This window comes from Etheostoma spectabile, unplaced genomic scaffold (genome assembly GCF_008692095.1).
Source record: "Etheostoma spectabile isolate EspeVRDwgs_2016 unplaced genomic scaffold, UIUC_Espe_1.0 scaffold00006574, whole genome shotgun sequence".
Taxonomy (NCBI): domain Eukaryota; kingdom Metazoa; phylum Chordata; class Actinopteri; order Perciformes; family Percidae; genus Etheostoma; species Etheostoma spectabile.
Genome location: NW_022603400.1, coordinates 7,847 through 34,871, shown reverse-complemented (window position 1 = coordinate 34,871; position 27,025 = coordinate 7,847). Strand labels below are relative to the sequence as shown.

Genomic DNA, 27,025 nt, shown 5'->3' with positions numbered 1-27,025 from the left:
GAGTGCACTATGTGTATATGTGTAAATATGTCTTCATGTTATGTTGTCTTGCCACTAAATTTTCCTTCGGGATGAATAAAGTATCTATTATCTATAGTATCTATCTAGCTATAGTATCTATATATCTATATATAGTATCTATCCATATCTATCTATAGTATCTGTCTATATCTAAAGTATATCTATCTAAAGTATCTATCTAAATTATCTACAGTGTATATCTATCTAAAGTATCCACAGTATCTATCATCTATCTATCTAAAGTATCTACAGTATCTATCTATCTATCTATCTAATGGCGGTTTTCCACTGCGTGGTATCTACTCGACTTGCCTCGACTCTACTCGCCTTTTTTGGTTTTCCATTACGAAAAAAAGTCCCTGGGACCTGCTACCAGGTACTTTTTTTAGTACTACCTCAGTCGAGGTTCCAAGCGAGCTGAGGCGATACCAAAAGGTGACGTGGAAACCGGCACACTGCTGGTTGGTCGGATCACTGCGTTTATAGCAAACAAGAGTGCGTAGTGTGTGTCCAGAACAAACGGGACATTTATAAAAAAAAATCTAGCCAGACACCGACAGATTATCTACTCTCTGCACTATTCTCACTTTTCAACTGTTCAATATTAAGGGCTATCGGGGGCTTTATGTCGTTTCCAATATTGCACACTGTTTAAAAAACAAGACAATTTATCAAAGAAAAGTTTTTATTTAACTTTTCAAGTAGCGCATCAAACCCTCCCGCACATCTCGGTCTTCTTCCTCTGCACCCTGTGACAGTGTCCCCCCCTGGCTCTGCTGTCCCAGATGCATCCCAGTCGTTGTCATAAGCCTCTCCGTGACTCTCATAAAGATTATACGAAGCCCAGTAGGTCAGAACCAGAGGTTTCACCGGTCGGCCACCAGACGGTCTACGGCGGCGATTTTGCAAAGCGTGAATGCTCTGAAACACAAACAGTACACAGCAAACATGTTTTGGTGTGTAATCATGGTTGCTAAAGTTCATGTACTTTATATAGTGTATAGTAAATACTGACTGCGACGCTGAACACATGCAAATGTTAGCTAACGTTACCAGGAAATTTAACTTACCATTTTGTGTCGGAGAACAACCGTCATGTCGACGTCTGAACTCCGTCGGAATTCCCGAACTCCTGTTTTTTTTAGCGGTGATTTTTGTTGCTTCCTTCAGCTTCTTTTGAAACAAAACATTTCTTCTGGCTGTGGCGAGTAGCCGACATGCTGTTGTGAGTCGCGTTGAAAATTACATCATCACGCGTAGCTATGGTGACCAGCCACCCTGAGGCGTTACTCATTTTGCAATGGAAAATGGACGCAAAACGGTCGAGGCAAGTCAAGGCAAGTTGAGTCGAGCTGTTACCAGCAGTGGAAAAACGCCATATCTATCTATCTATCTATCTGTCTTTCTAAAGTAGGGCAGCACAATTAATCGAATTTTAATCGCGATCACGATTTTGACTTCCCACGATCAAATTTGCATGATCGAGCGATTATTTTTTTAAAGATTCATTTCATAAAACGCTCCGGGTTTTTTGCATTGCCAATCTACTGCTCCGGTAACTACTGTCTGATCATGAGCCAGTCAGAGTAGTTCCCTGCACCGCGCAGATTAGTTTCTAGATGTAGACAGTCACAGAGGACAGAGTAACTGGAGGAAAACTCAACAGATAGCAGTCGGTTATACGGCGGTCTCGAGGTTTACCAATTTGCCAGTAAACGCAACATTTTGTCCCATCTGTTGTTTTTCAGACAACAGCTGTGACCAGTGCTAGTCGGTGCTAGTAGCGTCTGTTAGCTGTTAGCTCCTCTCGGACGCACCGGCACTGATGTCCTCGCATTCGCTGCAATGCTGTTTATACAAATATGGTTTAATTTTGCGTTACATTACCCATTTGTTCTGTAAAGCCGTGCCTGTGTTGAATCTCTCCTCTTACTCTGCGCCCGGCCACACAGCGCCGGTCCACACCTCTGACATTTCTCCACAGTTTTAATTTTTTATTAACACAGCTGGATATTGTTATGTTTGAGGGGCAAACCTGTATTTGTACCAGTGTTTCCGCGGGTAACTCTGCTATCGCGGCCGCCAAGGCAAAGAACACAGAAGAAGTTATTGAATGCAACTAACTTCAGTTGGTAGAGTAACAGCGTGTGAGACAAAGCTGCTGGACCTGGACCAGAGATGTGACCCATGGCCAGAATATCATAGTTCATAAAAATGCAGCGCAGTGAAGATACAGACGTTTAATACACACGACGTGTGTATCCGCCGTTCGACCCGTTCATAATGAGTCAGCCGTCTCTCTGTGAGTAGCGTCCATCACACTCCCTCTCGCAGTTATAAATAGCCTATGTGACAATAACATTTGTTTTGGTTAAACAAATAATCAACAAATCGTGAGAATAATTGCGCTCAAAATTTTGATCAAAATAATCGTGATTATCATTTTGGCCATAATCGTGCAGCCCTAGTATCTATAGTATCTAAATCTATAGTATCTGTCTATAGTATCTATCAATAAGTACATTCAACCAATACTACGTTTCCTCCAGTCCGTTATGAATGCAGAACTCTGAGTTAGGGCTGCACGATTATGGCCAAAATGATAATCACGATTATTTTGATCAATATTGTTATCACGGATTATTATCACGATTATTTGTTGTTTTTAACAAAACACCTTTTATTGTCACATAGGTTGTTTATAACTGCTTTCACATCCGTAATGTGCTACATTCCTCTTATGTTGTATAGACATACAGCTGCAACACATGGAAATGAAAATTATCTGAAATAAATAGCCTAGTATATATATATATATATATATATATATATATATATATATATATATATATATATATATATATATAATAAAAGTATCTCTCTGAAAAGCTCCTTAACTTGTTTTCAACAATAACTGATTAAAAGAGCTAGAATAAGACGGAGAATAAGACGAGAGAGAGTAAGAGGAGAGAGCCCAACACAGGCACGGCTTTATAGAAGAAATGGGTCATGAAACGTAAAATTAAACCATGTCAATATAAACAAGACTGCTTTGTTTGTGGAGAGGCAGAGGATGCGACCTAGAGGAAAAATAATTTAAAATCGTGATCGTGATTAAAAGTCGATTACTTGTTCAGCCATACGTTGTACTTCAAACTTGCCCAAAACCTTCAAACCCCACTGCATTCCCTTAAAGAAGCGACCATATCTTGAGTGCTTTTTGTACCCAATAATCAACAGTGGTGGTTAACTTGCAACATGGGCCTGCCTTGTTTTATTTTAGTAAAACACCTTCAACTAAAATTCACTCACACCTCCCATTAGTTCTTCTAACCACTGTATCTCTGCATGTCTCCCCCCCCCCCATGGGTCTAGTTAAGGCACCTTCAGCAGACGGCAAACTGGCAACCAGAGCAGGAAAGAAGGGCAAGAAGAAGGAGGAGGAGGTGGAAGAAGAGTATGTGGTGGAGAAGGTTTTGGAGCGCAGAGTGGTGAAGGGAAGAGTAGAGTTTCTGCTGAAATGGAAGGGGTTCTCAGAGTAAGTATGAGTCTATAATATTAATGCTTGGTGTTTTTGGTCATGAGATATATAATATATTTACATATTGTTAATAAGTGTCAGCATGTATCATGCCCTCAAAGTTGAAGGTTTGGTATTTTGACACTATGTTGCAGACCCACAAATAACCTTACAAGATGGCAATTGAAAAAATGAATAATAAGAATGAAAATTAGCGTGAGAATGGATTGTCTAAAAACAAAGTGTGAGGAGATGTTCTTCTGTCTCCACTCACCTTTCCAGTGAGGAGAACACATGGGAGCCACAAGACAACCTGGACCTGGACCTTATCACCGAGTACATGCAGAAACACAAGGAGGAGGAGAAGAAGAAGAAGGAGGGCAAGAGGGAAGGTGTCAGGAAGGAGGAGGTGAGTGAAGGAAGAAGGGTTCTCCAGACTGAGAGTCCCATAAATCTAATCTCAATATTAATGAATGCACACAGAGGGTTTTGTTGGGGAGGGCTACAAATGGATCTACTTAATCTAATTCTAACTTGTGTTACATGTCGTAATTGTACCAAAACACCATTTTAAAAAGCAACCATTGATGATAATCCTTACCGTTCTCATCCCCTTCGATGTCCCATTCCAGATGGCTGTCATTTCAAAGGTGAAACTCACATTTATTTTCTTCATGGTTATCTGATGTCACCAGAGGTGGGTAGTAACGAGTTACATTTACTCCGTTACATTTACTTGAGTAAGTTTTTGAAAAAATTGTACTTCTAGGAGTAGTTTTAAATCACTATACTTTTACTTTTACTTGAGTAGATTAGTGAAAAATAAACTGTACTCTTACTCCGCTACATTAGGCTCCAATGAGCTCGTTACTCGTTACTACGCGTCATTGTTTTTACCCCCGCGTACGTCTCATTTTGTTTTATTTTGACAGAGAGAGAGAGTCTTCCGCTGAACGTGACTGTGCTTAACCAATCACACGTCGTTGTGCAGTCACGTGACCATACTCGTTTCAGCAGCGGGACCATAGACCGTTAATATGGGACAGGTTAGCTTTACACTCGTAGCAGAGCAAAGAAACAGCAGCTACGTTTTGCGGTGTGTTCAGGGTCTACCAAAACAAACGGACATGTCAGCGTTCAACAACTCAACCTCTAACCTGAGGAAACGTAGCGGTGGTTTTAGTTTTTGCTGTGGAGAGGTGGATGTTTGTCTTTTAGGTCACATACAGTATGTTTTACACATGCAGTATCCATCCAAATTTGATGTGACAAGTCTCTCAAGTAAGCTATTTTGTAATTAATAATTTATTTTATTGATTGGATGAACTATAATTTGCCTAAAGATAATTATTTTTTATCTTTGTCGGTCTGATTGATGCTTGTGTTAAGAAATAAATCAGACGTTACTCAACAGTTACTCACTACTTGAGTAGTTTTTTCGTCAAGTACTTTTTTACTTTTACTCAAGTAATTATTTGGATGACTACTTTTACTTTTACTTGAGTCATATTATTCTGAAGTAACAGTACTTTTACTTGAGTACAATTTTTGGCTACTCTACCCACTTCTGGATGTCACCCACAACAGATACGCATTGACAACCTACACAAAAATGAATGTGAATTTCAAAGAGTAAGTCTTGCAGCAGCTTACAATACTAGACTTACAAACTCTCCAATTCCCTTCCAGGAGCCAAGTTTTTAAAATCAGCTGTAAAAAGCTTATAGGGGCCCAACTTGGCCAATAGAATCTCACCTACACCTGAATGTTGGAGAACTGGAAATACAGAACATGTCATAAATGAAAAAGCATTATAATACTTTGATTTCACATTACTGAATGGGATTTACCATTACTATGGCGAGGACTGTCTCCTGGGGATGTGGCTGGTAGAGGGTCATGCCAGTTGATGCCAGGTGTTCGGGGTTGCGATGAGGGGAGATTTGTGGCACAGATGGTGGAGTTTGGTTGTGAAGGAGAGGGGCAGGCCAAAGGAGAGTTGCTAACCTTTTTCAGCTTGGCAGGATTCCTCTCTTCTGGCTCCATGAAATGGGTCAGTTGGTCAATGTTGGCCACAGTTTCTGTTTGACCATCCTGACCAACCAGACCTACAAATTTCTCCCTTAATTGTAGTTATTTAATATGGACCAAGCATGTCACTCACCATTTTTCCTCCTCTTCTCTGTTGCTGCTGGATATTTTGTTTGAGGACAAGATCTCCCACCTTAAAATGTCCTCAAAACCTCTCTCCAACTTGCGTTTTCAGATTTTTATTTCCTGATTCTTCAGGACATTTGCTGGACTCTCCGGTACACTGTTGGCAATGCTCAAGCAACTCAAACACCTCCTCCCTCAGAATAAGGTCCTCCAATTTCACTGTTGTTACCTAAGGTACCAACATACCCCATGTAGTTATATTCTGAACCAATTATGACCTCTTACTCCAAAACAAAAACATCATACCTCATACTTTTCTGGCACCTCAGATGGGTATCTGGCCTCCCTTCCAAACAGCAGAACTGGACTGTATTGTGTGGTCAGCTGGTTTTTTAGTCCTAAGGCCAAACATCACTGGTTGGAGGAACTGGTCCCATTTTGTTGGCATGTTCCTGGCCAGTTTGTTGAGAGCCCTGAAAATGTTTGCATTGAACATCAGGAATTTAATGTCCCTAATTTAGTCCATCGTACTCATGTTATGTAGGTGTAAACTGGTCAATTTAACAATGCACAGACCGCTGGATGGTGCCATTAAGCTTCTCAACCAAGTCATTAGCTTAAGGGTGGTATGGGGAACAGATGCTCCATTGAATGCCAAGGGATTTACAGAGCCTTAAATTAAATTTTTCAGAAAAAGGTCAGCATTTACAGCAAGGCTCACTAAGAAATAAGCAATGTTTATCATAAGGGTTCACCTGGATTTTGAACTGTGTCCCCTGGTCTGTAAGCAGTCTCTGAGGTGCACCAAATTTGTAAACAATTATGAACTTTAAAGTCCATAATTTCTTTCACCAGTTTTGGATCCATTCTTTTTTTCATTCCTTTTCTGTGTTTCTCAAACAAAATTTTCTTCCTACTTACAACACTGTGTTAACTTGTGCAAAGCATTTGTGGAGTAAAAAGTTTATTTTGCATTATGATCCTTGACAACAGCTAAATGGGTCACTTGTATAACTTGTTGATTCACTGTTGTATAACTATTATTATTGTTTTGTGTTTCATTTATCAATTGTATGTGTTTCATTTATCAATTATATAACTTGTTTTGGTCATGTATTGAGAACGGCGCTCCTGTTTTGGAAATATGGTTTCGAGGTAGGTGCGCCGGACTCACCAGGGGATCGGCTGAGAGCGAGGACTGGCCCCCCTCGCTCGCACACGTTCCCTTGTTTGTTAAGAGAATAAAAAGACGGGGAATCCCTCAGTCTGGCGGAGCCTGCTGTGAGTCGCGTACGAGACGTCCAGCCAAGTTGATGCTAGCCCTGCCAGACTGACGGCTCTCCAGTCTTGTGTCAAGGTAAGAGCTCTGACAGTAGTGTTTACTTTGCATCACGTATTGAGTGCATGTGTGTGCATGCTGTTTGCTTTGCTGTATTCTGTAGGAAATAAAGAGACACATTTATTTTAGCAGAAAACCGTTTTTGTGGTTATTGACAGTGTGAGTCTGTTGCTCACAGCTGTACTGTATTCTGTGGCGGGGTAAAGGGACAGTTTATCCTGGCAGAAACAGTGTTTTGTGGTTATCTGCTTGTAGCCGACCACCCCGCGATCCTGTCTAAAGATTTTCACAAAACATTATATACTTATAGTACTGACAAGTTAATTGACTGCAAACTTGGCTTGATGGGCACACCTAATCTGCATCTACAATTGACATTATTGTCAATTCTGTGGAAACACATGGGATGGCCAATAATCACAAAGAGGTGTACTGTTTGGGTTAGTATATACTTCTGGCCTTATATTGTGTGTTTTCTATAACTGATTATTGATTATCTTGTGTAACAGTTTCATATCCATTTTATAATTAATTGGTTTGTGATATTTTCACATTTCAAGTAAAGCCTGTAACCTCAATGTTGAAGCTAAAAACATAAATAGCCTATATAATTTACATTAATGTTAGTAGCTTAAGGCCACAGTGGTCACAAGTTGATCTGACTGCCTCGTGTTTTAAAGATTTGATGTATGAGATAGCTGAGACTTATATATTTTCCCACAATGGTAGGAGTTTGAATCCCGTGAAATCATTTTTTATTTTGTCAGAGATGGACTTTGAGTTTCAGGTTGCTTTGAATGTGCTTACCGTAGACACACACAAGATGTACACTTTGTGTGAATCAAACAAAAATAAAGACAATTTCTGAGCAAGAGCAACCTCTGATTTATTTTCATGCAGTGTGGTCACAAGTTGATCTGACTGCCTCTTCATTTTAACACACTCTGTGTTAAGTTTGAGTTGATATGAAGCCATGCCCACCAATTTGTCATACGGCTCAAGGCGCACCGCGCTAGGCTTAGGCAACATTTACATTTTCCCCAAAAGGTACGAGTTTGAATCCAAGTTAGTTTTTTTTTTTTCTCTACTTTTAAAAGGGCTAAATACTTTTCTACGTGACATGTGTTTACTTGAACAGGCTCTGAAGACAAATAGGTGAATTCAATAAAACGCATTCTAGACATTAACCCTCTGAGCCCGAGACACTCGCCCACGAGTTTAAAAGTACCTCTGATTCATAGTTTAATAACTTTTGAACCATACAAGCGATTTACTCACTTTCGGTTTTGTTTGAATCCTGACGTTTTCGGCTTTACGGAGGTCTTTTCCGTGTCTTTCTAGCCTTTACAGGGGGTTTTCTATCCAGCCTGGAACTTCAGCCTCTTTGGGCTTTAAATCCATACTGTTATATCCAAGATTGATCCACTTTATATCCATAATTCATCGCGTTTTGGCTCATTTTCCGCCGCTGGCTGGCTCCTCGTCTCTCTCTCTGTCTGTCCCGGCTATTGTTTCAGGAAGTACATGCCCATATATGGGAGATAAAGGCACCCATCTTTTATGGAAGGCCAGAGGGGACAAAAATGCCTATAGACTCTATTGAAGGCCAAATAATGCACTATTTAGACACATATTTGCTTGTATAACATTGCTGTGGGTGTAATATCAATATATATGACATTATTATGTTATTATTGGCTACTACTAAATGTCATGAGAGCAAAACGTCTTGACTTTTTTGGAAAGAATGCATGTATTTTGTCAACAGTATAAGTTATAATGATTATTTCTTCACAGTGTGACTCCCAAGACATATGAGAAGTGTTTTAGAATGGAAAATGGCTTATTCATTACTTATCTGTCTGTGATATCAATACATATCTGGAAGATTCATTTATTTATTTATTTATTTATTTATCTTTAAGGCCCTACAACCATTTTTAACATGCAAGTGACCTCACTGCAACCCAAATATTTCAATAGCCCAGTTTGTCCTAAAAAAAATGATGTTCATATCTTGACTGTAGAGAACAGGGTTGATGTTTTACAAGCTTTTTTGTAAAATAAATCCAGATGGAAATTAAACTGTAAAAATGGCCTCAGGGCCCAGAGGGTTAACAGGAAGAGAAACACTGTGTTACTGTTTTCCTTAACAGCAAACCACGTTTCAAACGCGATTGACAAGTTTCCTCCGACTAGACTCCAAAGACAAATCAGAGAGGTAACGTATACGTTGTTCTGTTGAACATTTTAATGACAACTTAAACAGGCATTCACGCGGACAGCTATGTATTCTCTTCCCTTTTTCAATAGCTGTCGTCACTACTACAACTACAGACGCTTTTGGCTGATGGTCGCCAGTAAACATGGACTCAAAATAAACCGGAGCAGCCGGGGCTAACAGCCGGGGGTAACACCTGGGGGTTTGATTTAAACCCAACTATAGCAGTTGTTAGATGGTTAGAAATGGTTGCGCTGGCACCCAGATGCGGAGTGGCAATCGGAAAATTTGGGACTTTTCCCGGTGGGCCGAGAGCGTGTCGAGGCTGCCTGGCGTGCGCCCGCAGCCTGTGCAGCGACCCTCCGGAGATTAAGGGACAATGCAGCAATATTCCCAGATATGATATTAATGGCAGACTGGTCAGACAATACAGTCATGATTTCATTTTCTTGTGGTTTATTTTTCTCTCTCCATTTTGCTCAGTATTTCAGTGTGTAATGCACTATAACCTCTCCATGTTCAACATGTACTTCCTTCCTTCATTATATATATATATATACTATATATATATATATATATATATATATATAATATATATATATATATATATATATATATATATATACACTCACCGGCCACTTTATTAGGTACCCCATGCTAGTAACGGGTTGGACCCCCTTTTGCCTTCAGAACTGCCTCAATTCTTCGTGGCATAGATTCAACAAGGTGCTGGAAGCATTCCTCAGGGAGTTTGGTCCATATTGACATGATGGCATCACACAGTTGCCGCAGATTTGTCGGCTGCACATCCATGATGCGAATCTCCCGTTCCACCACATCCCAAAGATGCTCTATTGGATTGAGATCTGGTGACTGTGGAGGCCATTTGAGTACAGCGAACTCATTGTCATGTTCAAGAAACCAGTCTGTGATGATTCCAGCTTTATGACATGGCGCATTATCCTGCTGAAAGTAGCCATCAGAAGTTGGGTACATTATGGTCATAAAGGGATGGACATGGTCAGCAACAATACTCAGGTAGGCTGTGGCGTTGCAACGATGCTCAATTGGTACCAGGGGCCCAAAGAGTGCCAAGAAAATATTCCCCCCACCATGACACACCACCCAGCCTGAACCTTGATACAAGGCAGATAGATCCATGCTTTCATGTTGTAGACGCCAAATTCTGACCCTACCATCCGACTGTCGCAGCAGAAATCGAGACTCATCAGACCAGGCAACGTTTTTCCAATCTTCTATTGTCCAATTTCGATGAGCTTGTGCAAATTGTAGTCTCAGTTTCCTGTTCTAGCTGAAAGGAGTGGCACCCGATGTGGTCTTCTGCTGCTGTAGCCCATCTGCCTCAAAGTTCGACGTACTGTGCGTTCAGAGATGCTCTTCTGCCCACCTTGGTTGTAACGGGTGGTTATTTGAGTCACTGTTGCCCTTCTATCAGCTCGAACCAGTCTGGCCATTCTCCTCTGACCTCTGGCATCAACAAGGCATTTCCGCCCACAGAACTGCCGCTCACTGGATGTTTTTTCTTTTTTCGGACCATTCTCTGTAGACCTAGAGATGGTTGTGCGTGAAAATCCCAGTAGATTAGCAGTTTCTGAAATACTCAGACCAGCCCTTCTGGCACCAACAATCATGCCACGTTCAAAGTCACTCAAATCACCTTTCTTCCCCATACTGATGCTCGGTTTGAACTGCAGGAGATTCTCTTGACCATGTCTACATGCCTAAATGCACTGAGTTGCCGCCATGTGATTGGCTGCTTAGAAATTAAGTGTTAACGAGTAGTTGGACAGGTGTACCTAATTAAGTGGCCGGTGAGTGTATATACACACAGTATATAGATTAATTATGGGCCATAACTGGTACCTGTTTCTTCACAGAATCAATCAGCTCACTAATTAAAGACAACACTGCTATTATTTTGAACTTGCTCCTTTCAATTACAGATTCCATTCCACAGAATGAGCAGCATGCATGTCATGACTGTTAGATTCAGTGATGCTCACCAGTTTTATTCCAGAACACAGCAGAATGCTCTGCTGAGCTTCAGAAATGCTTGAGGAAATGTAGCTTGTGTGGACAATACCAGTTGTCCACACGAGTTTGATTTAGTAAAAACAACAACCTAAAACAAAAGGTCAACTGGTGCCCCTCATTGCTAATGCCTATCAGGGACAATGGTTCCAATTTACTGGAGAAGAGCTGTTCCAGCAACATGAACACAACACGGTAACCACTACAGATACCAGTGAAAGCTAAAAATCTGTGGGAATATGTTATATTTACAACTCTCCTGGCACTAAAAATCCCAGATGATCCCCCTTGTGTTACTACACAGCTGGCTAAAAGGCTGGCAACAAAATGGAGGCCACACATAAATTGATCAAAAGTAGTTTTTTTTATCACAAACTAACCAACACTGGATGTTACAGCATGGCACCTCACTAACTCACTCTCTTGGTTTTTCTCTGTTGATAGAAACGGAAAGGAAAAGGAGTGAAACGTCACCGCTGTCAGCACTGTGACAAATCCTTCACAACATCTGGATATTTAAAGATTCATCAGAGATTTCACACTGGAGAGAAACCTTACAGCTGTGATCAATGTGGAGCAGCTTTCACAGTACAGAGTCACCTAAAAACACATCAACGCATTCACACTGGAGAGAAACCTTACAGCTGTGATCAGTGTGGGGAAACTTTTTCTCGTGGTGATGCCCTTAAATCTCACCAGCGCATTCACACTGGAGAGAAGCCGTACAGCTGTGAAGAATGTGGAAAAGCCTTTTCTCAGAGTGGTAGCCTTAAAACTCACCAGTCTATTCACACTGGAGAGAAGCCGTACAGCTGTGAACAGTGTGGGGAAACCTTTTCTTTGAGGGGTAACCTTAAAACTCACCAGCGCATTCACACTGGAGAGAAGCCGTACAGCTGTGAACAATGTGGAAAAACCTTTTCTCAGAGTGGTAGCCTTAAAACTCACCAGTCTATTCACACTGGAGAGAAGCCGTACAGCTGTGAACAGTGTGGGGAAACCTTTTCTCGTAGTGGTAGCCTTAAAACTCACCAGCGCATTCACACTGGAGAGAAGCCGTACTGGTGTGAACAGTGTGGGGAGACCTTTTCTCGTAGTGATAGCCTTAAAACTCACCAGCGCATTCACACTGGAGAGAAGCCGTACTGGTGTGAACAATGTGGGAAAACGTTTTCTTATAGTAGTCACCTTAAAAGACACCAGCGCATTCACAGTGCCTCGTTGTGAACATGTTTCAGAGCCAAGCTGTTTCCTCCTCCTCATGCCCTGATAGCTGTGTTGTTATATTCTGATCTTCTCTCCACATTGAAGGCTGACCAGCAGTAACTTTATCTTCTGAGCAGCATGTATGTTATTGTGGATCAGCTGGACTGTTTTCTGCCTTTCCTCAGAACTCTTTACCATTTAGGCACCAGAATCGGCGCCTGAACCCATCCTTTTAAAAATTATATTTTTTAAATGTATATATTTTTTATTTTTTTTAAACGAGCACAAAAAGACAACCAGCAACATTTACTGGTTTCGGTATCCAACCCTAACCACAATGTACCCACCGTGGGAAGGAGAAGGCCCAAAGGAGAAACATTAAGACGTTTAAAGATGTTTTGTTTGGAAAACGTAGACATGTTTGAAACTTTTATTTTGTAAAAACTTTCTTCTCATCTCTAGAAACCGATTCCGGTGCCTGAACCCATCCTTATATCCTATATATATATATATATATATATATATTTAAAAAAAAAGGACCACAAAAAAACAGCCAGCAATATTTAAGAATGGCTTGTTTATCGCTATATGGGTCAAATTAAATGTAAAAAAAAAGAAGTAATATTTCTCCAGTAAATTGCTGCTTAATTACAAAAACAACCACTAGATGGAAAAAGGCAGCGCTGGTATTTTAGTAGCATCTAAATCCCCGTTACTATTCGGGTTTCGGTACCCAACCCTAACCACAATGTACCCACCGTGGGAATGAGAAGGCCCAAAGGAGAAACATTAAGACGTTTAAAGATGTTTTGGTTGGAAAACGTAGACATGTTTGAAGCTGTTTTTATTTTGTAAAAACTTTCGTTTCATCTCTAGAAACATACAAAAAAAATTTTGCTGACAGGAAGTCGTTGTAATTTTCATTTTAGGAATAGATTTTTGTCACCCTTATATATTTCTAAACTCTCAAAAGTCGACAAAAACTATAACCTTTAAGTGCAAACTTTGCAAGTGCAAATTCAATATTTTTTTTAAATTGGTCCAAACAGTCCTCTCATCATTACAACATACTAGAAGTCGGCCATTGTTAATTGTACACTCTCAAGTTATTGTTGTTTTGTAGTTTAACATGTTTTCCTACTTTGTGGAATTTCATTTAATAAACTTTCTCTAACATTTCATATTTTCTGTGACTAAATGTGGTTTTAAATCTGTTGAGGTCTATTCAGACTGAAAGTAAAGACACTGAGGATGTTATGCAAAAATTGTTATTACTACACACATATCAGGTTGATTTCATATGTATACTCTATATTACATATTGTTTTGTAGTTTTTCCATTGTTTTTGTAACCATTTAATAATTTATTTTGAATGTGTTCAGTGTTAAAAATACTTTTTAAAAATATCTTGACCTACTTTAATTTTATTGGTTGCTGTTAACTTCCCGTCCAATCAGCTGTTAATGTGAGGGCAAAGGGGCGGGCCTTCGGCGGTGACGAGGAGCACGACATTATCTGTGATGATGAAGAGAATCAGTTATCTTTACCAGACGATGATTAGCTGCACTCACTGAACCGGACAGAAGGTAAACATACATAAAAAGCATATGTAAACATATGTAAAACATACGTGTGTGTGTGTCTGTGTGTGTTTTAATATTGTTTTACACCCATACAGTTTGTAAAGGTTACCAACGGCTGTTAGCATTGTTAGCAGTTAGTATAGCACAAGCTAAAGTCAGTGTGGAGGGTAACCTGACGTCCCAGGTTTCGGTGACCTGTCCCCGGCTGGCTCCATGTACCCCTGACTGTAGAACCGCAGACCTCAATGTGGGCGAAGTTAAATGTTCAACCCCGCCCACTTTCCAGCATTTGACCCTGTCATTTCATTGCAATATCAGAGTGAATTTAGCGGTATGCACCCACGCTTCGGACAGCCCTTTTTAATCAGTAAATACTGGAAGTCAGTGTGACTTTTATATTTGTTTAGTTTTCAAAAACAATTAAAAAAGCTTTTAATGTTTTTGCACAAGTTGAGCAGGCTGAGGTTCGGATTGGATGGCTAGCTCCCTTCTTTAACTGTATGCTAGCTCCAAGTAATCTGAAAGTGTGGAAATGATTTCTATTGAAGGACAATGTTACAGTCGTTATGTGCATGGACGGTCTCTGATTCATCTGCAACCAGGAGATAAAGGAGAGCTCAGATCCACAACACCCAGCACATCTTGTCTCTGCCCCCCCAGGACTACCGCGGCTAGCGAGACCAGTGCAGGTGCTAGTGCCACTGACTAGCGTGTGGATGATAGCCTGTAGCTCTGTCTTCAGGGTAGATATGTCTTCAGTGTAGATCTGTCTTCAGTGCAGATCTGTCTTCAGTGTAGATATGTCTTCAGTGTAGATCGGTCTTCAGTGAGAACTGGTCTTCTGTTTTAGCGAGTTTTATTGCGTAGGACCGCCAGAGGAACAGTAAGGTGTGTGAAGGCGATCTGTCTGTATTGTATTATGTCGTTATATGAGATATATGGATTAAAATAATCGATTCATAACGCTACAGAGCTGCAGGCGTGTTTCTGTATCAGCTGTTACTGTTGACAAGTTTTTTCCCTTGTGATTTACTCTTGTTATGGCCAATGATGCTTTAGAGCTTGTTAATGTGATTTATTTCCTTTTGTTAAACATGTTTATAACGGGCATCCAGATAGCGCAATGGTCTGTGCGGATGCCCATGCTTGCTCCTCGATGTGGCGGGCCTAGGTTTGAATCCGGCCTGTGGCCTCCTTGCTGCATGTCGCTCCTCTCTCTCCCCCTTTCACACTTACATACCTATCCTGTCTAAATAAAGGGAATAAAAAACCCCAAAAAATAACTTTAAAAAAAAACATGTTTATAACATGAACTATTACACGAAAGTAACAGCTTGTCTCGGTAGGAAATAACTTCAGTCTTGTTTTACACGGCAGACGTTATCGTTGATTCGAACTGTTGGGCAGTGTGGTTGAAAACTTAACACAACTAAACAGAATTGTGAAATATTCTGCCTCATCTTATGAGCAGAACTAAACTATGTTTGGGGGAACAAATACGGAGATGGAGGTGCAAAGTTCTCCTGGAAAACTTTCCTATGATGTAAGTTTCTATAAAATTATTAAGGTTTCACTTTGTATTTTAACATGAATTGTCTCAATGATAATTATATTACATGTGTTGTATAATGAATGGATATCATTGACTCACATAGCTCTAAAGAGGAGATGGCCAAAAACAGGAAAAGATGACGTGAACATTAATATTTCATTAACATTTTTACTATATGTCTGCTAGTTTTTTGTTCAATATTTGTTGTTAAATTTAAAAAAAACACAGCATGATGGAAAAGGAAAGGATGACACTTTCTAATTACCTTTCAATTCCAACAGGAGCAGACTCAATAGATCAAGAGAGCGACCTCTGTCCTGGACCCCATAGAGGAAGTAGGGGAGAGGAGGATGTTAGCTAAGCTGACATCCATCATGGACAAAACCTCTCCCCCCCCCCCCCTACATGACACTGTGGGGTCCCTGAGCAGCTCCTTCAGCAGCAGACTGATACCCCCCCCACGACACTGTGAGGTCCCCAAGCAGCTCCTTCAGCAGCAGACTGATACCCCCCCGGTGTAAGAAGGAGAGGTACCGCAGGACCTTCATCGCGGCCGCTGTCAGACTCTACAACACCTGCACTACCTGATAGTGTTGTAGTTTCTGTTCCTGTTTTTTTTTTCATTTCCTCCACACACTCTCTGTATATCTTTATTATCTGTATTTATATTTTTTTCCATTTCAAGTACTCACTTTTTCAATATTGTTTATGGTCACAGGTAAATATAATTTATATTATGTCAACCTACTTTTGCTTTAATACTTTAATTACATATTCAATTTAATGCAATATTGATTCTTGTACTATGGCAACCGCACTTTACAAAACCTTCATTTGACGCCACTTTACTTTCAGGCTACCTTCTGCTCATTGTCTGTTGTTTGCCTGTTTTTCTTGTGTGTTTACTTGTTTACTTGTTTGTTTGTTTTGCTTTTTTGGTGCTGTAACAAGGAAATTTCCCCGCTGTGAGATAAATAAAGTATCTAATCTAATTATTGTTGTTGTTATTATGGTTGTATATATGTTATTAAACTTATTTTCATAATTATTGGTGTTATTACATATATTTACAGTATATATATATATATATATATATATATATATACACATATTATATACATTATATAATACATATGATATATATTATAGTCTCATGATTGTTTGATTTTGACAACATTAAAAAAGTATCAGGTTGCAATTGGTTATGATAAATACACATTCAAATATTCTACTTTTTTATCATTTAATGCATTATTGAAGTATTTAATGTTTTGGGAAATGTGTCAATATTGTATTTCATAATTAGTAAAACCAAAGATTAAGTTCGTTGTGTTTAAATCGCTGCATTTAGCCACATCCATTAAGGTTTCTAGGCCCTCTTCGGACATCGTATTAAATGAGTTGGGTAGTGGACGGTTGGAGACTGGGCGGAGCTAAACGTTTGACTCCGCCCCTCAACGTTTAACCCCGCCCACATTGAGGTCTGCGGGTCTGCAGTCAGGGGTACATGAGACAGTAAACGCTGTACTAGGCTCTTCTGTACTTATCCATTTCTTCCGGCCAATCAGGAACGTCCGTGTTACGTCACACATCTTGACATCAGGAAACCTGGCCAATCAGCATTTTAGAATGTAATTTCAAACTGAAAAACTCATGAATGGAGTGTTGCTCTCTCCGGTACTTAAGTATCACACAATGCAGTGTGTTCACGGCATTGTCTGAACTGAATAGGTATGAATAACCATTGTCAAACGTATCACTTTATAGAGGCGCAATCAAGGTCACACAATGCTTGTACACGGCATTGGAATGTCTACACATTACAATTCTAAACAGAGATGAATACCCATTGAGTCAAACGTATCACTATTTGGAATTTTAATGTTCAGACAGAAGCTACATGCAAATGACTGAGTGTAAAATTGCAACGGTTCAGGAATAAGTTAAACATGATCTGAATGTATTCTAACAGTGATAGCAGACTGCTGAAACACAACTTTATCTTGAGCAAACACTTACTTGAAAACCATGGATATGCTATTAATGGCACTGGTTTAAATAAACTTTTGGGTGCCCTGTCCTCTATCTTGACGCGGACTACATGGTGTATACGGAAGTCAGGCAGTTCAGGGACACCTAAAAGCAGATGCGTCCCCTACTGGCGGGGGTGTGAAACGATTGTTTGTACATTGATGGAACCACTTAAAGAAATGTGAAATGAATTAAGTTCTGCAAAAATCTTTTTATTTATAAATTCTTATTTTATGTATTTTCATCAAATACAATTAACAAAACGAAATAAAGAACACAAGAATTGTTTTTTAGCAATCAAACTTTTTTTATAAAATTTTAGAAAAGCCAATAATTTTAGGATTATTCTACAATTATAATGTCCAATCCTCCTTATTTATAGTCTTAGTTCACTGGACCAGTAACTATGTAGTGGAGACTACTGTACACTCATGAAACAACAGGACGAGGACACCTCAAGGGTTTTTGTTTATATTATTATATCACAGTGGCGGCTGGTGAAAAATATTCTCAGTGGGGCTGAGGGGGGGGGGGGGGGGTTCTGGGGTTCCTTTTTGAAATTTTGTAGACATGATTTCCCGCATTCTGGTGCATTGTACGGTGACCAGCTGAAAGATCCCACATCATTCACAATGATCAATTCATGTGTTGGTAAATTGTAATGTTTCACACATATCAACTCATATTTGTTATTTGTTATTTCATGTAGGCCAACAAAGTAAAAACGACACATTGTGAGCTGTTGATGCAGTTTCAAAACAGGTAGTTAGTCCTACAATTTGACTAGGCAACACAGGTTCTGATTTCTTCATTTAGTGATCATAAATGCATATTGTGTTGAGATATGTCTTTTGTAGTAGACATTATTATAGAATATCAGCAGTTAAAGTTATGTTTGGCCACAATAAAAAAGAAGCTGTGTGAAGTCAATTGAGGAAGTGGTTCAATGGGAGGCCACTGATGCATAGAAGGTTATGCTTGCTAGAAGTCACTAGAGATGGCAAAAGTACTCACTTTCCGTACTTAAGTAGAAGTACAGATACTTATGTTAAAAAGTAAAGTAAAAGTGGAAGTACTGATTAAACGTCTTTACTCAAGTAAAAGTAACAAAGTAGAGGCTTGAAAATTTACTTAAAGTATGAAAGTAAAAGTAGCCTTACGAATGACAACCAGTTTTTATGCAAAGCTACCTGGACCAGACAAATGTTACTAGAGAGACGCTGAGGGACTTCAGTGGACATGGAGGATACGTCTTTATATGGCAAAGGCTACATTTTAAATGGATGTCTGCCAATAATTTTAGAGTGAATCTAAATGTATACTTAAAAAAGTCAGAACAACCAAATACATCCAAAAACAACCAAACGGGAATGTTGTGTGAAAGTTCAGCGCAACCGTAGGGTAACGTTAAAGTTGGTTGGTTCTCTTAACGTTAGTTTTTGGTTTGGTTTGAACTAACCTTTAGAGAACCAAGAACTAACGTTCCCTAACGTTCCCTAATTGTTCTGTATCAGTGGGGCTACAACTAGTAACACAACGTAACATAGCTGTTACTGTTACTGTCATTAGAAAAAATACTGGGATTCAGTTGTCAGTAAAACAACCCCATAGATTAGCACTAACTAATATCAATCCAATGCCAATGCTTGAGTTAGACCAACGTCAAAGTCTTACAGTAAGCAACCTTATTTGCTCATGATCTTCTCCATAGTCCCGACGTTTCTTCTGGCATCTTCTGTGTTGTGACATAGAAGCAGTGGAAGTGGTTCCTGACACAGATTTGCCATCTTAAATACTGAATGCAGCCATTTTCAATCAACTACACCTTCTTTTTGACGAAGTTTCAGTGGTCTTGTCTATTGTAAGTAATAAATGGCTTCATGAATGGACGACCATCATCTCAATGAATGCCATTAACAGTCTATGAGTGGTCAATTAGAGTCCAATAACTTTCTATGGGGCAACTCCTTTTTCCTCCAGATAGAGCTCATTCAGCAATAGAAAGCACCAGTTAATGCTGAATATCTATTCCAAAACTCCCATTCTTTTATTTATTTAGCTAGTGGTGGACAACTGCTGAAATGTACTTGCTCTGCATGTGTTAGTGTCTGATGATGAACTCACAACCAAGACAACCCCAAAGAGAAGCACTTATGAACACAATAATCATCGGTGTCTCCATTTGAGATGATCTGAATGTGATAACAATGACATCCATCTTCATTTACAGTCTGTAGCATTGTCACGTTCAACTGCCCCAACAAGTAGCACTTACTGAATTCAACAGTCAAGTCAATGCTAAAGTTAAGGTAATATGAATGACTTAGAAAACATTTCAGCATTGTTTAACCAGTAACCAAGGAGAATATCCCTTTTAAACATTTATTTATAGAGGAAATCCTGGACTTCAGAGGTCAGCAAAACTACCCCAACAAGTCTGTCTCCGACCCCCTGGTGTCTTAGACTAGACTAAGAGAATAGAAAGTTGATTAAATGTATTTTTGTCAGAACGTCTCACTTACATGATAAAAACCTTTGATCTGTGTCTGAAAAAAACCCCAAAGGGGCGAAGTTAGAGCCTCATTCCTCATTGGACAGCAAAGAAACCAACAAGACTAGTCCTTCATGTGACAATGCCAACAAAGAGCCAATAAGGACTGGTTTTACTCATGACGGTGGGAAGGAACCGCCCTTGAGGGAAAAGGAAGCAGCAGAATAGGGGAGGGTATAGATGGTGATGGGGGCTGGGCAGGCCATGGCAGCAGAAACAGGGCAATCAAAACTATTGTTGGTTTGACCCCCCCCCCAGGAAGACCAGGACTAGGTGGACACCAACACCGAGCCCAGTATCAGACCCTGTGGATGTGAGGAAAGCATCTGAGTATCTCGGCCTGCTTTGATTTGTACTCAAAAGAATCCAGAGTGAGTCCAGCGGCCACAGTGGAGATCTGCTGGATTTCAGAACAATAGAGGAATGGAGGAGGACCAGGACCCAGACCAGTGGACCGACCAGGTCCCCAGAGGACCAGCAGCAGGCCCGGCCTATGGTACCAGCCATGTTCAGGTCAGTGATCAGGACACAACAACCTGTCTAAATTAGGAGGCCTGTTCACAAGACCTAGATAGTGCATTAGGCCGGGGTTTTCCAGGGTTTCTGGATGTTTAAACAAGGCTAACAGCTAGCCTGCTCCGGACCAGGCTAACAGCCTATGTTCACTCAGCAGTGCTTTTACCTTCTTATTGTTATTATTAGCCTGCATAATATACATCAGGAGCATTCTGTTGTTCAGTTAAGTCCTGATATTATTTTAACATTGTGATCATTATTTAAATAAATATCCATGTGACAGTCATCTGTGCTGTTACGTTGTCTCTATGAAGACTAATAAACTGCAGGTCATATTGTTGTTAGAAGTCTGGTGAATATAGTATGACAGTTGATGAGATCATTAGAAAAGGCTGATACAGTTCTTAATGAGTGTGTTTCTATAACGGTTCTAACAGCAGCAGACTGGCCAGAAACCAGCACATCTCTTTACATCATTTATGTCTTTTTGTTTTCATGAAAATAACAGTATATCATTTTCCATGTGCTTTGTATTTGCCATTCTTACCACACAGTGTGTTCTTTCCAATAAACCGGGACTATAATTTGAGATGATTCTACCATTATAATGTCCAATCCTCCTTATTTATAGTCTTAGTTCACTAGACCAGTAACTGTATAGTGGAGACTACAGTACACTCATGAAACAACAGGACGAGGACACCTCAAAGGTTTTTGTATGTATTATTATATCACATTAGCGGCTGGTGAAAAATATTCTCAGTGGGGCAGTTTGTGCTGGGGGGGGGGTTCTGGGGTTCCTTTTTGAATTTTGTAGACATGATTTCCCGCATTCTCGTGCATTGATCAATTCATGTGTTGGTAAATTGTAATGTATCAAACATATCAACTCATTTGTTATTTCATGTAGGCCAATAAAGTAAAAACGAGACATTGTGAGCTGTTGATGCAGTTTTAAAACAGGTTGTTAGTCCTACACTTTGACTAGGCAACACAGGCTTTGATTTCTTCATTTAATGATCATAAATGCATATTGTGTTGAGATGTTTCTTTTGTTGTAGACATGATTATAGAATATCAGCAGTTAAAGTTATATTTGGCCACAATGCAAAAGAGCTGTGTGCAGTCAATTGAGGAAGTGGTTTAATGGGAGGCCACTGATGCATAGAAGGTTATGGTTGCTAGAAGTCACCCCCCCCCCCCTCCTGTGAGATTTTGGTAAAGGTTTGAGGAAGAGAACAGGGCGTGGTGCCATCCAGGATGTTAAAGTTTACCATGATGATTGTGTGGTGCTGTGTGAGAGGTTTAATGGCAAGAAATAGTCCAGTAGGGATGTGTGTTTAGGTGCTTGGTCAAAAACGTCACGACGAGGAGAGGGGGGGGTTTCTGTCACCCCCCATTCAGAGAATGATCAGACTTCGTGGGGTGAGGGGAGAGGACACTTCAATGGTTTTTATACAAATTATTACATTATGCTATTATATTTTGCACTATCACAGTCATGTATACAGTGGACATTTAGTTGATCAATTTCATTATTTTTATAGTTTCTAGATTTCAGAGTCCAAGAGAGAGACAGAGTTAGAGGGAGGTATGTAGGCTATGCATCATCTTCTAGCATTGTAGATAGGTGTTTTCATTTATCTTAATGGTAATTTCTTGAGTAACATTATCTTCTGCTAACTTTTAAAGTGGTCATATTATATTTGTAGATTGCTTACACATTCAGGTGGTCCACCATCATCTGCCACACTTTCTTGTTTCATTACAGCGGTTGTTTCATTAAAGTTTGCCTGAAAGATTTAGAATATTTCAGAACATGAAGAGTGCATTTGCTTTCATTAAAACATGTCAGCAATATTTTCCTTCATTTTGTCATAAATTATTGAATGAAGAGTTAAAATTGTAAGTAAGAGAAAATCCAGGGTTTAAAGAAGGTTGTTCACTAACTCTCTCTGTTTGTCTGTTGCTATAGAAACGGAGAGGAGAGGGACCCAAATGTCACCACTGTCAGCACTGTGAGAAATCCTTCACAACATCTGGATATTTAAAGAGTCATCTGAGAGTTCACACTGGAGAGAATCTACACAGCTGTGATCAATGTGGGGCAGCTTTCACACGGCAGGGACACCTAAAAAGACATCAACGCATTCACACTGGAGAGAAGCCGTACAGCTGTGATCAATGTGGTGCAGCTTTCACAGTGCAGAGTACCCTAAAAACACATCAACGCATTCACACTGGAGAGAAGCCGTACAGCTGTGATCAATGTGGTGCAGCTTTCACAGTGCAGAGTACCCTAAAAATACATCAACGCATTCACACTGGAGAGAAGCCGTACACCTGTGATCAATGTGGGAAAAAGTTTTCTCTGAGTGGTCACCTTGAAAGCCACCGGCGCATTCACACTGGAGAGAAGCCGTCATGGTGTGATCAATGTGGGAAAAGGTTTTCTCACAGTTTTAGCCTTAAAAATCACCAGCTCATTCACTCTGTCTCGCTGTGAACAACCTATCACAACCTGATAGGTGTGTTCTTATATTCTGATCTTCTCTCCTCATTGAAGGCAGTAACGACCATTTAAGATTAGGAAATATAACGTGTTTGCATTAAAACACTACCAAAGGAAACACATTCTTCTACTTTGATTTAGGAAGACTAGTTGCTGCAATAGGGTAATGCTGCCCTCTACTGTTTGTTACCGACATTCTCATAAACTATTAGTTTTTTATTATAAAGTCCACAACTGAAAAAGCACACCATCCTAGTGAGAGTAATAAATATAGATTATAAATTGAACAGTCAGCCCAATTAAATGTTCATTTAAAGCTTGGATCCCAAACTTACATACAGTGCCCTCGAGTCAACCTTGCACAGTGTTCCAGACTCCACTAATCCACAGCTGCTGAAGCGCCTCGCATGGATGTCCCTTCATCATCTTCATCCAGCTCCTGACAGAACATGTCCACTTTCTTTGCTGTAGTGAATGTGAGCGTTCTCCTGCCGTGTGTCTCTTTCAGGGTGGCCAGATAAACAAGAGAGTTTGAGACGCCTTTAGCATGTAATTTACGCTGTACTCCTGTACATTCCTGGTGCTGTTGAAACATAAAGGACAGCAACCTGTTTCCAGAGGACACTAAAGAATGACGGAGCAGCAGGAAACAGAGCAGCTCAAATAGCAAACAGCTGATTTATTCATCTGACTCGTAGAATAACGCCAATGATTGACTTGTTTTAAATGTCTGGGAATGTGGAACAGCTCCATGCTGACTACCTGAAATAAAACAAGGCCTCATGTTGATTATTGGGGACTTGATTTGATGGATTTATTCTTCCTGTTGTGTCTCTGTTTAAACTCCTAATTTAAAGGTAAAGTCAGTGTCCACTAAAGGTTGTGTTGTTGCTGCTGACAGACTCAGATCATTATTCTAAGTGTGTGACAACATTATGGGATGGATCACTACAGAGATAGACCTTTTAGTCAAAGAGGAACATCCTTTTAGTTTAGATCCTTTAGTTTCCAACCAGACCAGAGTGGTGATTGTAAGGAACAGTGGAAAGATGAACCAAGACGGGTTTTCATATGTGTATTTTCCTTTTCTATTGATTATAGTTGTGTTTGTCATTAACAGAAATCAACCTGTCGACAAGAAGCTTCTTTTTTCACGTTCAAGAGAAGGCCTGATTCCAGCCAGACTATGAATTGTTTCATGAAATCCTTGTTATTAATATCTAGTCAGTCCCATATGGTCTAGTGCAGGGGTCGGCAACCTTTACCACTCAAAGAGCCATTTGGACCAGTTTCACACAGTAAAGAAAACACTGGGAGCCACAAAACCCTTTTAAAATTTAAAATGAAATGAAACACTGTTTGTGTTTCATATAGTTTGTTTATACATAGCACAAATGTAACACATTTGTGCTATGTATAAACAAACTATACTGTGTTGCATTTATAAAATCAATGAACGACTGCAGAGAAAATGAAATAACATTTCTGCATGCAACAAATCATTTTTAACTTTTTAAAATAGGGCTAGCACTGTCAACTTGGCTCAAATGGCAATACCTCCAAAGGTCCTCAGGGTAAAGGACTCTCAGGGCGGCGCGTCCTTTACCCTGAAGAGCTGTGTTCAGGTGTTCAGGTGCGCTGTTATGTCTACGAGACGTGGAGCTTTCCCAGCCACTCCGGCTGTTCCCAGCTCGTCCAATAACGAACGGAACTGACGGGGATTTAAACCTTTTGCCATTAATTTGCTCAGAACCTGAATGACAACATTCATGACTTCTGTGCATTCCGGAGGAAATGTTTGAGCACACAGTGCTTTTTGGTGCAGGATGCAGGGAAAACTTACTGTCCAGCGACTTCTGCAGTACAGCCACAAAGCCATGGTGCGCGTCTGTCATACTCGGTGCTCCGTCTGTACCACTAACACCTGGGGGGGTTATTCTTCTTGCTCTTAAACAATTACAGACAGCCTCACAGACGTCCCCCCCGTGTTTGGCCTTTTAGTGGTATCAACTGGATCATTTCTTCCAGTTGAGTTTACATACTAGCAGAACAGTGCAATTTGTTCAATATCACCTTAGTCTTTAGATTCATCACAGGCAATGGAGGAGGCCACAGTTGAAATGATGTCTTTAATTTGCTGTACGAACTAAAATAAATAATTTAATTAAATATTCATTCATTATTTTTTAAAAGCTGAGCAGCATCAGAGGGATCAAAGAGCCGCATGCGGCTCCGGAACCGCAGGTTGCCAACCCCTGACTTAACTGTACTAAAATGGCCCCCACAGTCACCAGATCTCAGCCCAATAGAGCATCTTTGGGATGTGGGGGAACGGGAGATTCGTGCCCTGGATTTGCATCCCAAAAATCTCCATTAACTGCAAGATGCTATCCTATCCATATGGGCCAACATTTCTAAAGAATGCTTTCCGCACCTTGTTGAATCATACAGCTTATAGTTAGGGCATAGAATTGAATATTGTTAGGGAGTGAGGAGTTGCAGCAGGAGACTGCTTCTCGTCATAGTTGTCAGATTTATCTATCATATAATCAAGAATATTATAAAACTAAAGGGAGACTTGGCATACAGCCCGATCCGGTTGGGGAGAGTTCTAGCCCGACCAGGCTCCTCTCTTTACCCTGTCTCTCTTAGTTATTCTGTAATAGTTTTAGTGAAATACTTTCACAGATTGTTGACTAATAAATGAAAATTTTATGAATGGTTTATCCAGCATGCTGATTCTGTCCTTCAGGGACACATTTTTCTTTTTCAAGGAAAGATGATTAGCAAGCCAAAATAGAAAAACAACAACAAAAGCTTGATTATTGCTGTAGTTGACTGACACCAAGAGGCTTAGATTACTTTAATTACTCATCATTTGGCTCTTTATAGATATACATTTTCTTTGTACTGGGGGGTAAAGTTGGAAATGACGAACAAGGGATTTAGTCGCTAAAGACAGTACGAGCTAGCCAGGAGTCAAACCTAGAGTCCAAAGTCAGACTCTTTATCCATTGCGCCAAAGCTGGGGATCAACAGTCTCATAGGGGGGGGGGGAAGAAGAGGAAAAAGGGGAAGAGAGAGGGATGAAGGAAAAAGAAGAAAAGGAAGAGGAAAAAGGAGGAAAAAAAGAGGAAATGAGAGAAAAGATGAGAAAGATGCTAAATTACACACAAAGGAAACTCACATCTACAAAAATAAATCTGACAGTCGGACTCCCTGATGGTCTAGTGGCTAGGATTCGGCGCTCTCACCGCCGCGGCCCGGGTTCAATTCCCGGTCAGGGAATGGTCAGGACTTAACAGATACAGGTGTTACATTTAAAAGAGAAAGTTCCTGGACTAGTTTTGGTTGATTTAGATTTGTCAAATTCTTCCTCATTAGTTTAAAGCTAACCCCAACACTTTTAAAGAGTACCATTTCCTTTAAATCAGACCCCCGACAGCAGATGTATCCTTTTGTCATCATTGATGGGTCATAAACACTTCATCTGCCTCCATCTCAATGACAATTATTTTCATTTTTTCAAGCAGTAACTAAACCCCTAACCAACATTTTTAACTGAAAAACAATGTACTTGAGTGTCAAATAATGTTGTTGTTGGATTCACGTCCAAATTTTGACATTTTAGTGCAATGCAAAGGTGCATAACAGATTGCTTTCTGCTTACCTGGAGCGATGCAAAGCAGGGGGGGCCAACTAGTCAAGGAACAGCAAGAGACTTGGTATTTAAGAATACAAACTGACTATGTGACAGATGTGT

The 27,025-nt window shown here is 40.0% G+C and overlaps 1 protein-coding gene and 1 non-coding gene across 2 annotated transcripts; both read left to right on the top strand.

Moving 5' to 3' along the window:
- The first annotated feature begins 3,745 nt into the window (after positions 1 to 3,745).
- Positions 3,746 to 12,995, top strand: LOC116678169 (zinc finger protein 239-like). Its single transcript, XM_032508229.1, has 3 exons — positions 3,746 to 3,757; positions 3,909 to 3,950; positions 11,755 to 12,995. The coding sequence occupies exons 1-3, from the start codon at positions 3,746 to 3,748 to the stop codon at positions 12,535 to 12,537; spliced, it is 837 nt and encodes a 278-aa protein (XP_032364120.1). The 3' UTR covers positions 12,538 to 12,995.
- Positions 12,996 to 26,478: 13,483 nt separating this feature from the next.
- Positions 26,479 to 26,550, top strand: trnae-cuc (transfer RNA glutamic acid (anticodon CUC)). The gene has a single exon. It is a non-coding gene; the product is annotated as a tRNA-Glu (tRNA).
- Positions 26,551 to 27,025: the final 475 nt, after the last annotated feature.

Coding starts and splice junctions, on each gene's coding strand:
- LOC116678169 (XM_032508229.1), top strand. Junction 3,951..11,754: donor AAGGTGTCAGGAAGGAGGAG/GTGAGTGAAGGA, acceptor CTCTGTTGATAG/AAACGGAAAGGAAAAGGAGT.